Here is a 17,990-nt window from a genome sequence, read left to right as displayed (position 1 = left end):
ATGTTGATGGTTGACCTGGATCAACCCATGATTTTGTGCATTTGGGATTCTCAAAATAAATCCACTTTTCATCGCCAGTCACAATTCGATGCAAAAAAGACTTTCTTTCATGCCGTTGAAGCAACATTTTACTGATGACTTTTCGGTTTTCCATTTGTCTTTCATTCAGTTAATGTGGCACCTATTTTACTTCCTTTAAAATCTTTCCATTGCTTTTAAATGATCGGAAATTGTTTGCTGAGCAATGTTTAATCTTTCTGCAAGTTGTTTTTGAGTTTGACACGCATCTTCATCCAATAATGCTTTTAACTGTTGGTCTTCAAACTTTTTTGGTTGACCTGGACGTTCTTTGTCTTTCACATCAAAATCATCACTTTTAAAGCGTTTAAACCAGCGTTCACAAGTATCTTGAGATGGAGCATGTTCACCATAAGCTTCCCGAAGTATACGATAACTTTCAGCAGCACTTTTCTTCAAAATAAAGTAATGAATTAAAACTTCCCACAAATGCTCTTTGTTTGGCACGAAATTGGACATTTTTAAGCATAAAAATATCTATGTTAACACCTTCAGACAATTTGACATACGCAGTTTTGCAGCTTGCTGTCAATACAAAATAGCATACATATCAAATCGCATATATATCAACATATGTGTAACCCCATCTATTGAAAAAAATCCGATTAACTGGTACACCTGGTATAAGGGATCCTTTTTCTCCACATCCTCTCTAACACTTGCTATTTCTTATCTTGTTGATATTAGTCATTCTAACAGGTGTGAGGTGGCATTTCATTGTGATTTTTATTTTAATTTTTCTTATAGCTAGCGAAGTTGACCATCTTTTCATACATCTGTTGACTATTTGCATGTCTTTTTGGGAAGTGTCTGTTCAGGTCCTCTGCCCATTTTTTAATGGGAATGCTTGGCTTTCTGTTGTATTCTTCTTTTAAAACATTTATTTATCTTTATTTTTTTTGTTTTTGTTTAAATATATTTTATTGATTTTTTACAGAGAGGAAGGGAGATAGAGAGTTAGAAACATCGATGAGAGAGAAACATCGATCAGCTGCCTCCTGCACATCTCCTACTGGGGATGTGCTCACAACCCAGGTACATGCCCCTGACCGGAATCGAACCTGGGACCCTTCAGTCTGCAGGCCGACGCTCTATCCACTGAGCCAAACCGGTTTCGTTATCTTTATTTTTGAGAGCATTACAGATGTCCCCCGGAGTTGTATGACTTCTTTATATATTATGGATAACTAGAGGCCTGGTGCATGAAATTCATGGACTGGAGGTGGGGTGGGGGGGTCCCTCAGCCCGGCCTGCACCTTCTCACAGTCTGGGAGTGATCGATCGCCCCTTAGAGGGAGGCCCCACCCACCCACCGCAGTGCCGCCGGCCAGGTAGCCTGGGCCTCCCTCTTTGGGGCGAGTGATTGCGGTTGCCCCAAAGAGGTAGGCCCTGCCCACCCACTGCAGCCCGCTGGTGGGTGGCCTGAGCCTCCCTCTGCAGGGCTATCACGGGGCGATGGCCAGGCCCAACCAATTGCATCGCACCTGCCTTGGCTGGCCTGGCGCCAGTGGGTGTCATAGCAGGTATTGTTTGCAAATATCTTCTCCCATTCAGTTGGTTGCCTTTTTGTTTTGTTGATGATTTCTTTTGCAGTGCAGAAAACTTTTTTGTTTTATGTAGTCCCATTCATTTACTTTTGCTTTTACTTCACAAAGGGGCTTTTTAAAGCCTGAAAACTTCTACATGATTTCTGGGAGGCCGGGAGGACTCCATTAACAGTGAACAAAAGAGTGTGTTAAATCACTTTCAATTAGTTACCAAGTTACCTAGCTGGAATAAACAGTTCTACCTCTTTAAGAGAAAATACCTAATGAGTTAAATTTTATGTTAACATGTGAACATAAGCATTTACTTAACATTTATAAAGTGACAGCATAACAAATTCTTTTCCTTACAGAGAAAGCATATTCAATGTAGAGGAGGAAAAATCTGTTCTGAATCTTAACTGGTCCACTCTTATTTAAGGTATTAACTTCCACCTAGTGGTGAATTCTAGAACTGAAGTCATGAAATTCCAGGAAAAAACTTTCCATAAACATGCCTTAAAAAGTCATTTTCTATGACCTCACATTATTTAAAAAAAGAAAAACAAGCACACACTTACCTCCATTTTCTGATTTTTCTGAAACACCAGACAGTTTCCAAAAGGCCTTCATCTGTTCTGCATTCCTATAATAACAAGTATCTTCAGATTAAGTGGCTAGTATTATACCTTATTCATAAAGGGCACTCAATAAATAAATGTGTTTTAAATATTTCACTAGAACAACTATAATACTAAATTTATTTTCAATAGTATCACCTGGTGAAAATATTTGATATAATATAAAATATAATGTTATATGTCTTTCTCAATTAATGGAATTTTTATTAAATTAATGGAATTTTTACTAAGTTATGTAATTTTCATTCCTACTAATTAGAGAAAAACAATGTGTAGATGGCTCAGTTCATTACTCAAGAAAAACACACTTTTATTAAATGGTTAGAGTTTATACTAATATTAATAGAGAGCACAAGAGAGGTAGTTAAGAGATGAGAGTAGAATATCTAATACTACTAAACACTAATCTGTGTTCCTATAGGTATGCCAGATATATTTAATCCTGTAAAATAATTATTATGATCTTTATTTTTAAAAACAAAATGTTTAGAGAGGCTAAGCAATTTGCCTAAGGGTAAAGTTGTCTTGAATCATTCAAGTCTGGATGTTGACATCAAAACTAGTTTGTTTATTTTGGATTGAGGCTACTGTGGCTTAACTAGTAAAATGAACATCTTTTTATAGCATAGTTTCTATGGGAAAATGTACCAAAACTTTTCAAACTTATACAATTTTCATAACTTAGGTTCTAAAAATTGGAGGTTAAAACACATTTAGCAGAAATTCGGAAATCTCCTAAACTTACCATATTGCAGGAGGAAGGGACTGCATGTTTGTGACCCCTCCATCCACAGGTACCATCACCTGTATGTTGGAAAGCACACTTGGTATCACCATAGCTTCTGGGTTGTACTTATAATCCACTCTAAGATCTGTGGTGCCAGCACTACATTTCCAGTATGTTGCAAGATTTAGAGGCGTGGACTGAATACCATTTGATGATACCTTTAAAGAGAAAAACAAATATTTACTTGGCCTGTAAAGTAAACAAGTCAGTTAATGACATATATAAGTTCACAGAATCTGTTGTTATCCAGTGATTCTTATTTATGCTTGTAACGTTTGAATACCTCTCAGCATTCAACATATAATTCATAAAGAATCTTAGAATTCTAAGAACTTAGATTTAAAACAAGAGAAATGGATGTGTCACCATGAAGTTCTGCAAGTCTGGAATTAGAATATTTTCCAACTTCAAATGGCTAATTTTAATCACATGACCCATAGGTAAATGGTACAATTCTAATTCTTTAGTTCCTTGCTCAAAGGACTCCCTTCCAGTGAGACCTACTCTGATCACCCTGTTTAAATTTAATTGAAAATGCAATTTTTCAGAGCTTACTTTCACACTTCTTACTTTTTCCATACCACGTATTTTCAAACACATGGTATTATTTACTTCTTTCTATCTCCCCACCCAACTCTCAGCAATTAGCAAGCACTGAATAATAAATGTTTGTTGAATGAATGATAAATTAATACCTGGAATAAACTTTAAGCTAACTTAAATGGCAGCAGCACTTTTTTACTCTTTAGGTATTTATTTCCTAGAAACACAAGCTATTTAAATACAATTATCCTATTAAAAATTCAAACAATATAGAAGTATATGCAACAGGAAATTAATCCCTTGGCATTCTTACTCCTCATTGTTAGCATCGTAGTACACATATCCTTCTAGACTTTTTAGGCATATACAAATAGAGAGACATCTCATTCTTTTTAATGGCTATAATTCATGTAATCAATCACTTTCTCTGTGGATGTGTACTTCAGTGGTTTCCTTTGTATTTTAGATTATTTTTCCCCCTTTTGTGTGATTTCTGAAGAATAGATTTCTGGAAGTGGAACTCTTGAGTTAAAGGTTAAATCTGCCCTGGCCAGTGTGGCTCAGTTGGTTGGGCGTCGTCCCATGCACCAAAAGATCACTGGTTTGACAGGTCGACAGTTTGGTCCTGGGTCAGGGCCCCCAGTAGGGGTGGGGGGGAGTGCAGAAGGCAACTGATCGATGTTTTTTCTCTCTCTAAACATCAATATAAACATATTTTTTTAAAAAACAGAACTGCCTTCTAAGATTCCATTAATTTGTACTACTAACAAGCGATCACACTCTTAATAAAGCAACCTTTTTTTATTTTTATCAATCTGATGGGCTAAAACCAGTATATCATTGTTGTCTAAATACTTACTGCTCTTGGGGTGGGGGTGGGGGGGTTAATCCGGGAAAAAGGAGACATATGTAATACTTTAAACAATAAAAAAAAATATCCACTGCTCTGATTTCTACTGGTATGGAGCTTCTGTCCATAAGTTAACTATCTATTGAGTTATTCACCTTTTACTTACAAATTTATAAAGGCTCTTTGGAGTAAGCCTTATGGTCTGTCTTATATATTATAAATACTTTTCCCTCAAGTTAAATATTGATTCTGTTCAGGGTTTGTTTTAGCTAAATATTTTATACACAAATTTATTTTTGTGTCAAATATCTCACTCTCTTCTTGCATAGCTTCTGGGTTTTGTACCATTCTTTGAAAGGTCTTCCATACTTCAAGATTAAATACTAATAAGTAGATATTATACATATATACACACACTTATATACCCATAAATATACAGATATTCACCCATAATTTAGTATCTTTACGGTCTCATTTATTATTAAACCTTTGACACATGTAGATTTTATTTTGGTTGGAGTTAGGAATTTAGCTTAAATTTTTCCCCAAATATCTAGCCTTCTGCCCCAATACCATTGAAAAATTCATCATTTCCACATTGACTTAAAATGCTACTTTGTCATATAAACAATTTTCCATTTATCCTTAGATCTATTTTTGGATACTCTAATTTGCTCCATTCATCTGGCCATCTATTGTTGTGCCAGTTGCAAACTATTTTAAATATTGTTGCCTTATAATAATTTCCCATTAAAACGAAAACATTACTCCACATTACTGTTTAAAGCACTTCTTAACTTTATTCTTCCAGAAAACTTGAAAATAACTGTCAAGTCTCTAAACACAAATACATAAACACCTCAACTGGGTTTCTGACTAGGAATATACTAAGTTTTTAAGTTTCCTGAAAATCAATGAAATATTCATTTCTAACTATATTCAAATCAGTAGAGGTTGTTTTATGTTTCTTCCTAATTGATATTTTTTATTGTGAATGTTCTGCTGCATTAGTTTTCCTGATTGTTTTGAAATCTATTGATTTTTGCATTATTCTCCTATATTCAAGTTTTTTACTTGATCTTCTTGATTTTTCCAGGAAAAACTTATTCCTTGTAAGTAATAATTTTGGTTTCTACTTTCCAATATTTATTACCACTTATTCCATTCTCTTGTCTAACTGTACTAACACATCCAGAAAAATCTTGTATACTAATAGAAATAATGGTTGTCTTAGCCATTCTTGACTTTGATTAATTGCTTTAGGTGGTTTATTAAGTCTGATGCTGCTGGTCTTTTCAGGTTAAGGACGCATTCATGTATATATTTACTCAAAATTTTAACCAGAAATAGATGATGAATTTGATCATCAATACCATTTATTGAAAAATGCATTATTTCTACATTGTCTTTTTTTAAAAATTTGTCAAAAGTTTTACATATGTCTCCTTTTTCCCCGCTTGACCCCCGCCCCCTTCCCAAGCCATTCCCACCCCGGGCAAACCCCCACCACCCCAGTGCCTGTGTCCATTGGTTATGCTAATATGCATGCATACAAGTCCTTTGGTTGATCTCTAACCCCCTCCCCTGCCATCTTTCTCTGGATCTATTCCTGTTCATCAAATTATGTTGATCATTATATCCCACATATGAGTCCACATTGTCTTGAAATGCTACTGGTCAAATGGTCAAAATCTCCATAGGCTGAAACATCCTTGCATTCCTGAAATGAACCTCATTTGGTATGACATATTATTCATTTAATGATCTACAATATTCTATGTGTTACTATTTTAGACAGGATTTTTTTCAATGACAGGACACTCACCTGATACTTTAATACATCTACATTATAATAAGAGGCAGCTGGATTTTGCTCTGATAGTTTCTTGAGGTAGACAGTAACGGCTTGCATGTTCATCCAAAAATCTTTTGTGTTAGAATCACACTGTGATGGATCACTGCATGCATAAGAAATATTTTTGTTATTTATTTGACTTTTATTTATCCTTTGCCTCTGTGTAACAATTTGGTGACCTGGGAAAAACTAGCAGAAAGGAACCAAAAGATGGGATGGAGGAAAGCTAAAGTTAGGGAATAAAAAATAAAACATACCAGAAGTTTGCCTGAAAGATGAGATGATGGACAGAAAAGGATGTAAGAATGTAATAATTATTACCACCATCAAAAACAAAAAGACAGCACAAAGCTGTTCAATCATAAATAACTTTGGTATTGTCTTCAAATTAAATTATTATTGCTTCAAAAAAGCAGGAAAATGTTTTTTTGGTTTTTTTAAAAATATATTTTATTGGTTTTTTACAGAGAGGAAGGGAGAGGGATAGAGAGCTAGAAACATCGATGAGAGAGAAGCTCCGATCAACTGCCTCCTGCACACCCCGCACCGGGGATGTGCCCGCAACCAAGGCACATGGCCCTGACCGGAATCGAACCTGGGACCCTTGAGTCCACAGGCTGACGCTCTATCCACTGAGACAAACCGGCTAGGGCAGGAAAATGTTCTTAAAAAGAAATTCCACCTTTAAAGCAAAAGTACACAAACCTGAACACAAGTTGTGCATTTGGAAGAATTTGCTCTAGTCTGCTGATATTTTTCACCCTGAAGCACAGCACAGCTGGAGATGGATTGCTAGTGAAGACTTTAATAATTCCACTTGGAAATGATATTGTCATGTCACCAGTGATCTTCACAATACACCTGAAATTAGAGATGTTGAAAATTTTAAATAGTTTAAGTAAGGCACTTTAGTCTCCATTTAAAGCATATCTGGTTTAAAAAGGACTTTACGTATATTTATCATAATTATGAACGAATTATTTTTTCAGTTTTATTTTTTAAATGATCCTTTGTGAAATGGCATACTCAACACAAATGTAGGCACACTGATAACTCCTCTACTTGTTTACAAAACCATCCCCTGGCCATCCTGGAAGGTGACACTGTCCCCACTGCAGCCATTTTTCCTTCTAAACACCAGAGTCCTAGGCCTCAGGGTGGCAGTCGGTGGTAAATGTCCTCCTTGTTCCTCACTGCCTCTTCCAACTCTGTGTTCCTTCTTCCTTCCTAAAAACTACCAGCTTCCTTTGAAACCCATACCATTGAACTATACTACTCACTCGTCCATCCCTTTCAAGTAATCTTCACTCCCTTTCATTTTCTGAAAATTTTAGCTCCTGGCCTATTGTTAGTAAGTACTGGTACAGAAACAGTCCATTATAATTTTTAGTGATTTCAATATCCACGTAGATAATCCTTTCAATATTTTGGTCCCCTAGTTCTTTAGCCCCTCACCTCTAATGATTCTGTCTTCCATCCACCTCAGCTATGCCGGAGCACCTCCATAATCTCAACTTTAGAATCCCCACGTATCTAATCACCACTTTCTTTTTTTCCCAACTCAGCCTGTCTAGTATGGCATTTACAACAATTCTCCAACCTCATTAAAACTTCCAAAATGTTATTCCTACCAACCTTTTCACTAACCTTCACTCATTACTTCTTATCCGAATTTCCTCCCATCTTGGAATGTCCCGGTCCATCATTACACACACTCGCATGCATAAGTCCTCCCTTCTCTCTCACTTGATCATGCTTACTTGGCAAAACACAGTCTTTGCTAAGTTCAGCTCCTCACCTACATCTATAGAGCTGAACATGACTAGAGCCAAAACTCCCAACTGGGCCCCCTTACTGTTCCCTGACAATTCTACTACAATCCCTACATCTTTTCATACCTTCACCCTTTCCCTCTAATCTGCAATATTCCTTCCCCCTCTCACAGCCACTTTACTTTGCTGATTTTTTTTCCCAGTAAAATTTAAAGAACCTTCTCATAATCTGACTCTGTATCCATACCTTCTGCTTTCTCTCCTGTTTCAACTGATGAGTCTATGCACCTGAGGCCAATCCTATCACCTGTGCCCGGAAGCGCCTCTCCTCTCACACACTGAAGGATTTCACTCTTGCAGTTGTCCCTCTCTTTCCTGAAGGTTCAATTTTCCCCATACATATTGGATCTTTCCCATCAGCATACAGATGTGCTAAAATGAACAATAGCCTTAAAAAACACTAGATTAATAAAAATCCTCCTCTAATTCTACTATCTCTCTTCTGCTTCTACACCATTTTCCTGCTTCCACTTAAAGCAAAACATCCTCCAAGAGCTGTCTACATTTGCTTTTCCTAAATATAGTTGTCTATTTGCTCCTGAACAGGCTTTCATCTACCACTCTGCTAAAATTGTTCTTGTGAAGGTTACCAATGACCTCCAAATTGTCAATGGTCAATGTTTCTTGACCTGTTAGTGGCATCAGATATAGCTTCACAACCGTCCTTCATGAAAGGGTTTATTCACTTAATTTCTGGGACACTGCTCTACTGGTTCTCTCCTCACCTCTCTTGTTGCATGCTATCTCTAATTCCTTTGATGGATCATTCTCATCCTGTTTTCTAAACACTGGAGGGTACCAGGACTTAGTTCTCATCAGATATCTTCTCTACTGTCTAAGGCCCCTGGTTTTAAGTATTATATACAAATTAATGACAACTAGACATTTTATCTCTAACATCTATGCCCTGAACTCCAGAATCATGCATTTGACTATCAACTTAGTATCTCCACTAAGTTGTCTTAGTACTTCAAACTTAGCAGTCTACTCACTCATTAAATCTTGACAACTCTGTTTTTAAAATATATTCAGAATCTTATTTCTGTTCAGCATCTCATCTACTAATACTCATATATAGAAGCCACCATCATCTCACCTGAACTTCTATGGTTAACTCTCTCTCTGCATCTACTCTGGCTCCTTCAAAAACATTAACCTCATTACTCCTCTGCTTAAAAGCCTCCACTGGCTTTCCACCTCACTCAAAATAAATCCCAGTTCGGCTGGTATGGCTCAGTGGTTGAGCATTGACCTATGAACAGGAGGTCACGGTTCAATTCCCAGTCAGGGCAGATGCCTGGGTTGTGGGCTCAATCCCCATTAGGGGGTATGAGGGAGGCAGCCGATCAATGATTCTCATTATTGATGTTTCTCTCTCTCTCTCCCTGTCCCTTCCTCTCTGAAATCAATAAAAAAATTTTTTAAAAAGAAGGTAAAATAAATTCTAAACTCATTACCATCTATCATGCATAACCTAAACTGGTCCCTCTATGGATTTATCTTTGACTACCCTCCTCCTTGCTTGCTTCTACTCAATGACATGGCTCTCCTTGCTGTTTCTTAAATATGCCAAGCATGCTTTTACCTCAGTCCCTTACACTCACTGGAATGCTCTTCCTTCCAATACCTGCATGGCTTACTCCTCAATGTCTTTCAAACATTTGTTTAAAAGGGTTTCGTTGACCATTCTATCTAAAATACTAGCCATCTATTGTAATTGTCCAACCCCTTACCCTGGTTTATTTTTCTTCATAGCATGTATCAATACCCCTAATATAACATTATTCATTCCATATATATTCAGTCATCAAATACTAGTATTTGAGTGCCTACTATGTGTAAAACTGTCTGTGCTGAGGATACCTTAGTTCTTCTCTCCTAAGCTTGCATTATTGTGAGAGAAAACTAATATTCAAAGAAACTGTTTCTCACATGATAATGCAAACTTGTAACAGTTTTATGCATAATAGGTGCTCAAATATTTAATGAATGAATGTAGGTTGAATGAATAATGTTCCATGAAAAGTAGAGATGGTCATTCACCCAAATATCATTTTCTTAAAATAAGGTCTCAGATATTAAACATGCATTCTAGGGCTCTCTTGCAAATGTCAGACTTTCACAAAAGATATATATTAGGCCAAGATTCATAGTCTATCCCCATCTAAAACATCATCCTGCCAAAACCGGTTTGGCTCAGTGGATAGAGCGTCAGCCTGCGGACTGAAAGGTCCCAGGTTCGATTCCGGTCAAGGGCATGTACCTGGGTTGTGGGCACATCCCCAGTAGGAGATGTGCAGGAGGCAGCTGATCGATGTTTCTCTCTCATCGATGTTTCTAACTCTCTATCTCTCTCCCTTCCTCTCTGTAAAAAATCAATAAAAATATATTTAAAAAAAAATAAAAAATAAATAAAACATCATCCTGCTCTACAGATATGTAAAGCAACAGATGTGTCATAGTGGTCATAAAGCCTGGGCAAGAATATTAATTGAGGGAAAAATCACTACTGCTGATTATAGTGACTTTTCAATTTGAAAGACAATCCTTAAATGATTATATTTGATAGCAAAAAAACAGGTAAAACAAATAGAAAACCCTAACTTACACAGATTCAAATATAACTCTTAAAATTGACCATCTCACTCGTCCACCCAGCACACAAACATATATTTGTATCTTTTTAAAACTAACTTGGTGGGATCTGCTCCTTTAAAGTAGGCATTAACAGATTCTGTAAGGGCGACTGCCACAGGTAAGGTGTCCTGATTTCCAAGGCTGACAGGGCTGGGACCTCGTGACACACCTAGAATACAGACAATTCATTTGTTAAATCCTGCCGAAAAATATTTATTAAATACCAAGACAGATATATTCACAATGTTAGCTTGTCACAAATGACTCCATTACTGGTTTCAAATATGCCCCAAGTAAAAACTGGGGATTAAAAATATAGCATAAAGTTAATACAAAGGACAAAAAAAAATTAGGAAAACATGTCACAATGACTTTTTCTTTTAAATGTCAAGACACAGAAGGGTTGGGTTAAAGAATGTCAGAAGGTGAAGTCCTTTATCTGAACAACTAAAATTACTAAAATATGGCTTCAAAATCATTCAGATACTAAATTCTTTCAGGTTCTACCCATCATATACATCAGGGCATTAAACTGGATTTTTTTATTATTATTTTCTTTTACCTCTTCTTTCTCTAATACTTGTATTATATTCCCACATTACTTTGTCTTGATAAATGTAACTAATAACATTTTTATAACTTTCCTGACATAAAGTTCGGATACCTTTAGAATAAAATCATAATGAAGCACAGTGTTTTAAAAGCATAATAAAATGTAAACAAAGTTAAATCTATGCATTTGTTCAAGTTTTTTTAAAATGTAAACTAAGTATCTGGTTTACTTCATAATAGAAAAAATCGCACCAAATAGTGCACTGTGGTTATTTTTTCCTTACTAATGTCCTCTTCCCATTTATCCTTCATTTAATATGTAATGTGATACAATTTATAAAAGTGATGCAATTTGTAAAAGTCAATAAAATAATTATAATTAATTCTTATTTAAAAAATGAGTAACGTAGGTCAACATATAGCTCTGAAATTTGAATGTACACTTTTGTTACACAAATGTTGCACAATGTTAATAGCCATCAGTTATTTTTCATTTCAGAGGTGATAACCTAAGTGAAAGACTGAGTGACTTTGTTGTTGTTGTTAATCCTTACCCGAGGATATTTTTCCATTGAATTTTAGAGAGTGGAAAAGATGGGGAGAGACAGAGAGAAACATCACTATGAGACACACATCGATTAGTTGCACACTGCACAGGCCAAACTGGGGCCGGGGATTGAGCCTGCAACCAAGGTACAGGGTATGTGCCCTTGACCAGACTTGAACCTGGGACCCTTCAGTCTGTGGGCCAAGGCTGTATTCAGTGAGATAAACCAGCAAGGGCGAGAATCAATTCTGACAAAAATCACTCCTGGCTTTCTCTGCCTCACAACTAAACCTGAGATCCTACAAATAGTAAGAAAGATCTTTTGTTAGCTTTAGAGGCCAAGAAGATTTTGTGATATTCAAGAATTTGAAGGCATTTTGACTTAGAAAGTTCTTCAGTGAGAAAAATACCTGGCAACAAGAACTGCTGCTTCTATGTCACTAGGAAAAGTAACTCCCCACCCAAACAAGACAACTTAAAATTCCAGATGAAAATTAAAAATCCAGTAATATAAAAATTTATTCACAAAATCACACTAGTTATTTTACTAGCCACTAACATGTGCCAGACACTTTACTGAGGAGGCATGGGAAAACAATGCCTTAAAACTGACATATTCTTTCTGCTTCTTTTGTAATTTTTCTGTGGTTCCAATAGCTTTAGAGTTAAGACCTATTGATATTTCTCAATGTTGAGAGAACAGGGAGATGGATATTGTGTTTTTATCATTGGGGATTTGATATCAATAGATCCTGTATAGCAACTGAACATTATTAGTACAAAATTGAGATAGTTAAATCTTAATAGTTATTCTTGATTTCTGAGACACCATACAATGCTGGAAAAGAAAACTTTAGATAACAAAGTATTTTTAGATACACTTTAGGATCATTAGTTAACATATACATTTGCTTTTGATACAATACCTTGTGAAGTTTCACAGTGCTTTTCAATTTCAGAGAGTGTCCCAATCAAATTATCATCTTCTATCATATTTAAATAAAACAAAACATCGCAAGAAAATACTTTCAAGAAACAATAAGTATCAAAAATTTGTATCTAAGCAAAGAACTGAATAAGCATCATAATAAAGAAAGATAATTTTTAGGTAGACCTTAAAGAACCTTTGTCATACAAAATCTACACATATCCTGCCTGCATCATCACAGTCACTTACCTACTTGTGGTTCTACTGGCCACACTGAATCAAACTATAAACTATGTACCAACTCAATCAAAATTAACGTTTCCATCACAAAGAGAAAACCTTCTGAATAATCTAGGGATAATGGAAAAGAACTAAAACTAATTTTGGTACAGGCCACCTGCCTGATTTCTAATAGGACCCTCATCTATGTATTTTATGACTAAAATGTAGAGTCTGCAGAAACAAATTAACAAAACCACATATACAAAAAAATGTAAGAAATTGCTGTTATAGCAAAGACAAACTTATTAGACATATTGTGTTTACATAAAGTTAAAAGATGGGAAAATGCTATGTTCACAAAGGTATATGAAGTAAGATGGTTAACATCATGTTCAGACATTTAGAAATCATTTTTTATCTCATTTTAGCCTATATTACTTATGCCATTTTTACAATGGCCACAGACACAAAGGCACTTCTCCTGTGTTTTGAAAATCTAATTAGACATATTTAAATCAGCTTACTTAGGGCTGTGATTCTCATACTTAGCATACATCAGAATTATTTGGAAGGCCTATTCAAGGACTGCTAGCGCTACTCTCAGCATTTCTGATTTAAAAGATTATATATATAAAAGCCTAAGCGATCAAACGACCATTTGACTGGCCGCTATGACATGCACTGACCACCAGGGGGCAGATGCTCAACACAGGAGCTGCCCCTGGTGGTCAGTGTGCGGGAGTGCCGCTCAGCTGATTGATGGGTGCTAGACGCCGGGCTGAGGGCTGGTGACGCAGCTGTGGAGACGTGAGCCTCTCCTGCCTCCACAGCAGTGCTACCAAGCTGTGGCAGCAGGCACAGCAGAGCTGGGATCGGGTTCTTCCCTGGCCTGCCGCTTTGTGCACTACTACATCCCCCAAGGGGTCCTGGATTGCGAGAGGGCGCAGGCCAGGCTGAGGGAACCCACCGGTGCACGAATCCGTGCACTGGGCCTTTAGTTTCTATTAAGTTTCCAAGTGATGCAGACAGATGCTGCAGGTCCAAGGACCACACTTTGAGCACTACTGAATTATGTTCAGTTAGTATAAATCAGTGATATACATTATCGAGGATAAACCCATTATTACTTAGAAGCAGCAGCAATAGGGACAATTATAACTTTGATGAGAAGTTGTTACTCCCAAAACACAGCTCCTGTGTTTAAGTGGCTTTATGCTTTGTTTATTGTACTAACAGTGGGTGAGAAAGGTAATAAGAATTTGCAGGAAAAATTGGATAAAGGTATAATAAAACACTCTTGAGCAACATTTAAATGTACTACTGAATTTATTCAGTGAGGTTTAGGTTTGTATGGCTATGCCCTAATACCTACTTTTAAATCTTTGTAATTTAAATTCTTGTAGAAAAAAATTATTCATTGCAAACATAAACTCCCCCCCACCTTTTTTTTCATTGAATTGTTTTTAAAATACAAACTTCCTTAAGAATGCAAGTATCAATTCACAGTAGAAAGGGCTACATTATATTTTGCCATCAACTACAGTATTTATATTGGTTAGTTTATAAATTTGCTTTTTTTTTTCAATTACAGTTTATATTCAGTGTTATTTTGTATTCGTTTTAGGTAAATTTGATGCATTAACAGTGTTAACCATGGTTAAAATTCTCCTATTTAGATAACATAAACTATGAATAAGAAAAGAAAAATGTGACTAGTTTGATAATGCCAGGTGTGTTTCCAGGAAACCCAAATTTCTAACGTTAAAGTCATCACCAGCCCATTAAACAAACAACAACAAACCCTCAGTCTGATCATACTTTGGATGCCAGCTCTCACATGTAATCCATGATAATCCCTTACCTACTGTGGGAGTATTGGCAGCACTCAATGACGCAGAAGATGAGATAGAGGAAGAACTTTCTGCCCGGGCTAAAGGAGCAGCAGGAGGTGGGCTGGTATTGGAAGTTACAGGTGGGCTGAATGGCCTGGGCTTAAAAACAAAGAGTTATTTATCAAAATGGTAAGACAATTCCTCCATTATCAGGAAAATATTATTAGGTATCAGGTATATTTCATTTTAATATACTTAAAACAAATTTATAATGTGAATTTCTTGTAACTCAAAATTAGAGATGCATAGATCAAATATTTTTTGAGGCTGTATTAAAAGCTGAAAAGGTTATTTTAAAATAATGCTGTCAAGAGAATCTTTGTACATAAAACATTTTCTGTATTTCAAAAAGTATGCTTAAGATAGAATCTCAGAAGTCAAATGACTAAACAGTATGAAGGCTTTCCACACTTACTGCCAAACTGCTTCCCAAAAGGTTTACTGACTTTACCACTTTATAAATACAAGAAAATATTTCCCTGCACCCTTGCCAACAATGAATAGATAGGCCTTAGGAGAAGAAGAAAATAATTTAACTTTTAGCCAATTTGATAGATTTAAAAAAATTGGCATTTCCACTTTTATGAGTTGTATATATTAGCACTGTCTGCTTTAGTTTTGGGAGGACTTAGTATTAACCTGAGCTTTCACTAACCCATTGTTTGCCCTTTATTTTTAGTTTGCCCTTTATTTTTAGTTTTTACAAATCTCCACATTTTCCTTTATAATTCGTTTTAACACTTCCTCATTGAGAAAGTTACCACCATACAGAGGTTTGAGAAAATCTTAATTTTACTGTCTTCCCACTTTTCTAGTTTAACATAAAAACAAATATAAAAAACATTGTTCTAATTCATTTATCTTTTACCAGGGTAAATGAATTTTTCCCTCCCAAATTCCTAATTGTTCCAATAATACATTAGCAATACTTCCTGAGGTGTTACCACTTTTTAAAATAAGGCATATTTAGCTTACTTAAAAATAACGTTTTCCTGTTTATAAAAGAATTAAGCAAATACAATATTTATTTAGTGCCTACTATGTATCAGGCCATGGATTAGTTACTAGATACGAAGCAGTGAACAAGACGCTGTTTCTGTCCTTAGTTATTTGAGGAATTTGATAAACAAAAGGCAGGAGATAGGCTTGGAGAGGACAATGGAGGATAATGGAGACATAGGTAATACTTTCAACAATCAGAATAGAAAAAAAAAAGTACAAATTAGCAGGTACAGAATAGTCATGGGGATGTAAAGTACAGTATAGGAAATACAGTCAATAATATTCTAATTGACTACATGTATGGTGTTAGATGGTACTAGATTTATCAGGATGATCACTTTGTAAGTTATATAAATGTCCAATCACTGGGTTATGCACCTGAAACTATACTGTACCTCAACTCTAATAGAAAAATAAAACATTATTAAAAAAATAAAAAAGGTAAAAGAAAAACAAACCCTATAAAAATTCATACACTAAAATTAGTCAACTCTTCATTCCATGAATATAAATTTACAGATATAATTTTCATGAAAATTAGAAAGTACTGACCAGTGTTTTACAATTAGTAAACCCCCACTTAACTATTCTTAAAATCTTAGTATTTTGTATTCAGACTGGGGTACTGCAAGGTATTGAGGCCAAATAAAATATTAAATTCAACAGTTGATGTGAAACTAACACGCTTAGGAAAGTCTTGAAAATCAACTACTGTGAGGGACAATTCTCCTGTGGCAACATGGCCTCTATAATGTGGCTGCAATTCTGTAATTTAGAATGTGCCTTTTACTACAAGTTTTTAAGAAGAGGCAAAAACAGCTCAAGTGGTTTTTGCTTGTTTTAGAGCATCACTGTCTAGCACTTAAATTTGGCAAGTCCAAATTTGAGATGAGTTGCAACTATAAAATACATAATGGGATTTGAAGACTTAGTACATTCACAAAAAGAATGTAAACACTCAATAACTTTCATATTGATTATATGTTAAATTGATATTTTTATATGAAATAAAAACATTTTAATGTTTTTACTTATTTATGTGGCTACTAGAACATCTGAAATTATATATGCTTGCATTATATTTTTATTGGACAGCACTGCTTCTCAAACATTAGCATGCATCAGAATCACTTGGAGAGCTTATGAAAACACAATTGCTAGGCCACTCCCCAGAATTTCTGATTTGTCTGGGGTGAAGCCAGAGAAAGTGAATTTCTAACAAGTTCCCAAGAGATGCTAATGCTGCAGCTGGTCTTGGGACCACACTTTGAGAACCACTGCTCTAGATCAATGAGGGCTCTCTGAATGGGCGTGGGAAAGGTGTTATAGACCTTCTGACAAAAGTGCACATACAAGCATGCAAGATAATAGGCACTCCAATGTACAACTGGAGAGAATTCAAATCAGCATAACCTTTCAAATGGGCAATACAGCAACAATCATCAAGAGTCTTAAAAATGTGCATTCCATTTACTTCATGGATTTCACTTTTTAAATTTTTAATGAAATAATGTCTGCAAAGAAGTAAACATAAGGACATTCATTAAGACACTGTTTATCATGGAAACTTGGAAATAAACTAAATGTTAAATTCCTAAAATTTTTTTGGAAATGTACTGCTGGCAGTAGTGTCTAAGATAGAGCATTTATGCTATGTAGCCAGTTCAAATGGCGCTCCCTGGGTCCCTTAGAGAGTGGTTTCTAGAAAGCTCTCAAGGCCGAGGCAGAGAGTGAAGGATTCAACTACTAAAGTCTTTTACTTATTTAATAGACTTAAGAACATTAAGATTACTTAACAAAGAATTCTACCACTTTAATTCTATATAATTCGTGATATAGAATTCCCAAAATATTTTCAAGTGAAGAAAAATATACACATACTACTCATAACTTTTTGAGCAATTATTTGCACTTGACAATGTTCTTAGGTGTTTTACATATAGTATCACAACAACCTATTATCATTATACTCATTTTACCAATAGTGAAACAGATTCCAAATAAATAACCTACCTACTGTTGCTCAGGTAGTTAATGGCTGATAAAGTTGTGCTTTTAACAACTATATTTTACTACCTCTGAATATTTAAGTACCTATGCA

The 17,990-nt window shown here is 35.6% G+C and overlaps 1 protein-coding gene across 2 annotated transcripts in view; it reads right to left on the bottom strand.

Annotated features, from left to right (window-relative positions):
- Positions 1-17,990, bottom strand: part of FCHO2 (FCH domain only 2) — a 105,945-nt gene that overhangs the window by 5,173 nt on the left and 82,782 nt on the right. The window contains exons 19-25 of one of the 2 annotated variants that reach the window (XM_014549582.1): positions 14,857-14,986; positions 12,772-12,831; positions 10,804-10,915; positions 6,983-7,138; positions 6,248-6,380; positions 2,988-3,187; positions 2,183-2,247 (exon numbers count right to left, since the gene is read on the bottom strand). In XM_014549582.1, coding sequence (XP_014405068.1) covers positions 2,183-2,247; positions 2,988-3,187; positions 6,248-6,380; positions 6,983-7,138; positions 10,804-10,915; positions 12,772-12,831; positions 14,857-14,986 — 856 coding nt within the window. The remainder of the gene's footprint in view (positions 1-2,182; positions 2,248-2,987; positions 3,188-6,247; positions 6,381-6,982; positions 7,139-10,803; positions 10,916-12,771; positions 12,832-14,856; positions 14,987-17,990) is intronic. The other variant, XM_005858013.2, reaches the window with a different exon arrangement.

This window comes from Myotis brandtii, unplaced genomic scaffold (assembly GCF_000412655.1).
Source record: "Myotis brandtii unplaced genomic scaffold, ASM41265v1 scaffold115, whole genome shotgun sequence".
NCBI lineage: Eukaryota > Metazoa > Chordata > Mammalia > Chiroptera > Vespertilionidae > Myotis > Myotis brandtii.
The sequence above is the reverse complement of the archived record's forward strand: the minus strand, read 5'-3'. Positions and strand labels throughout refer to the sequence as shown.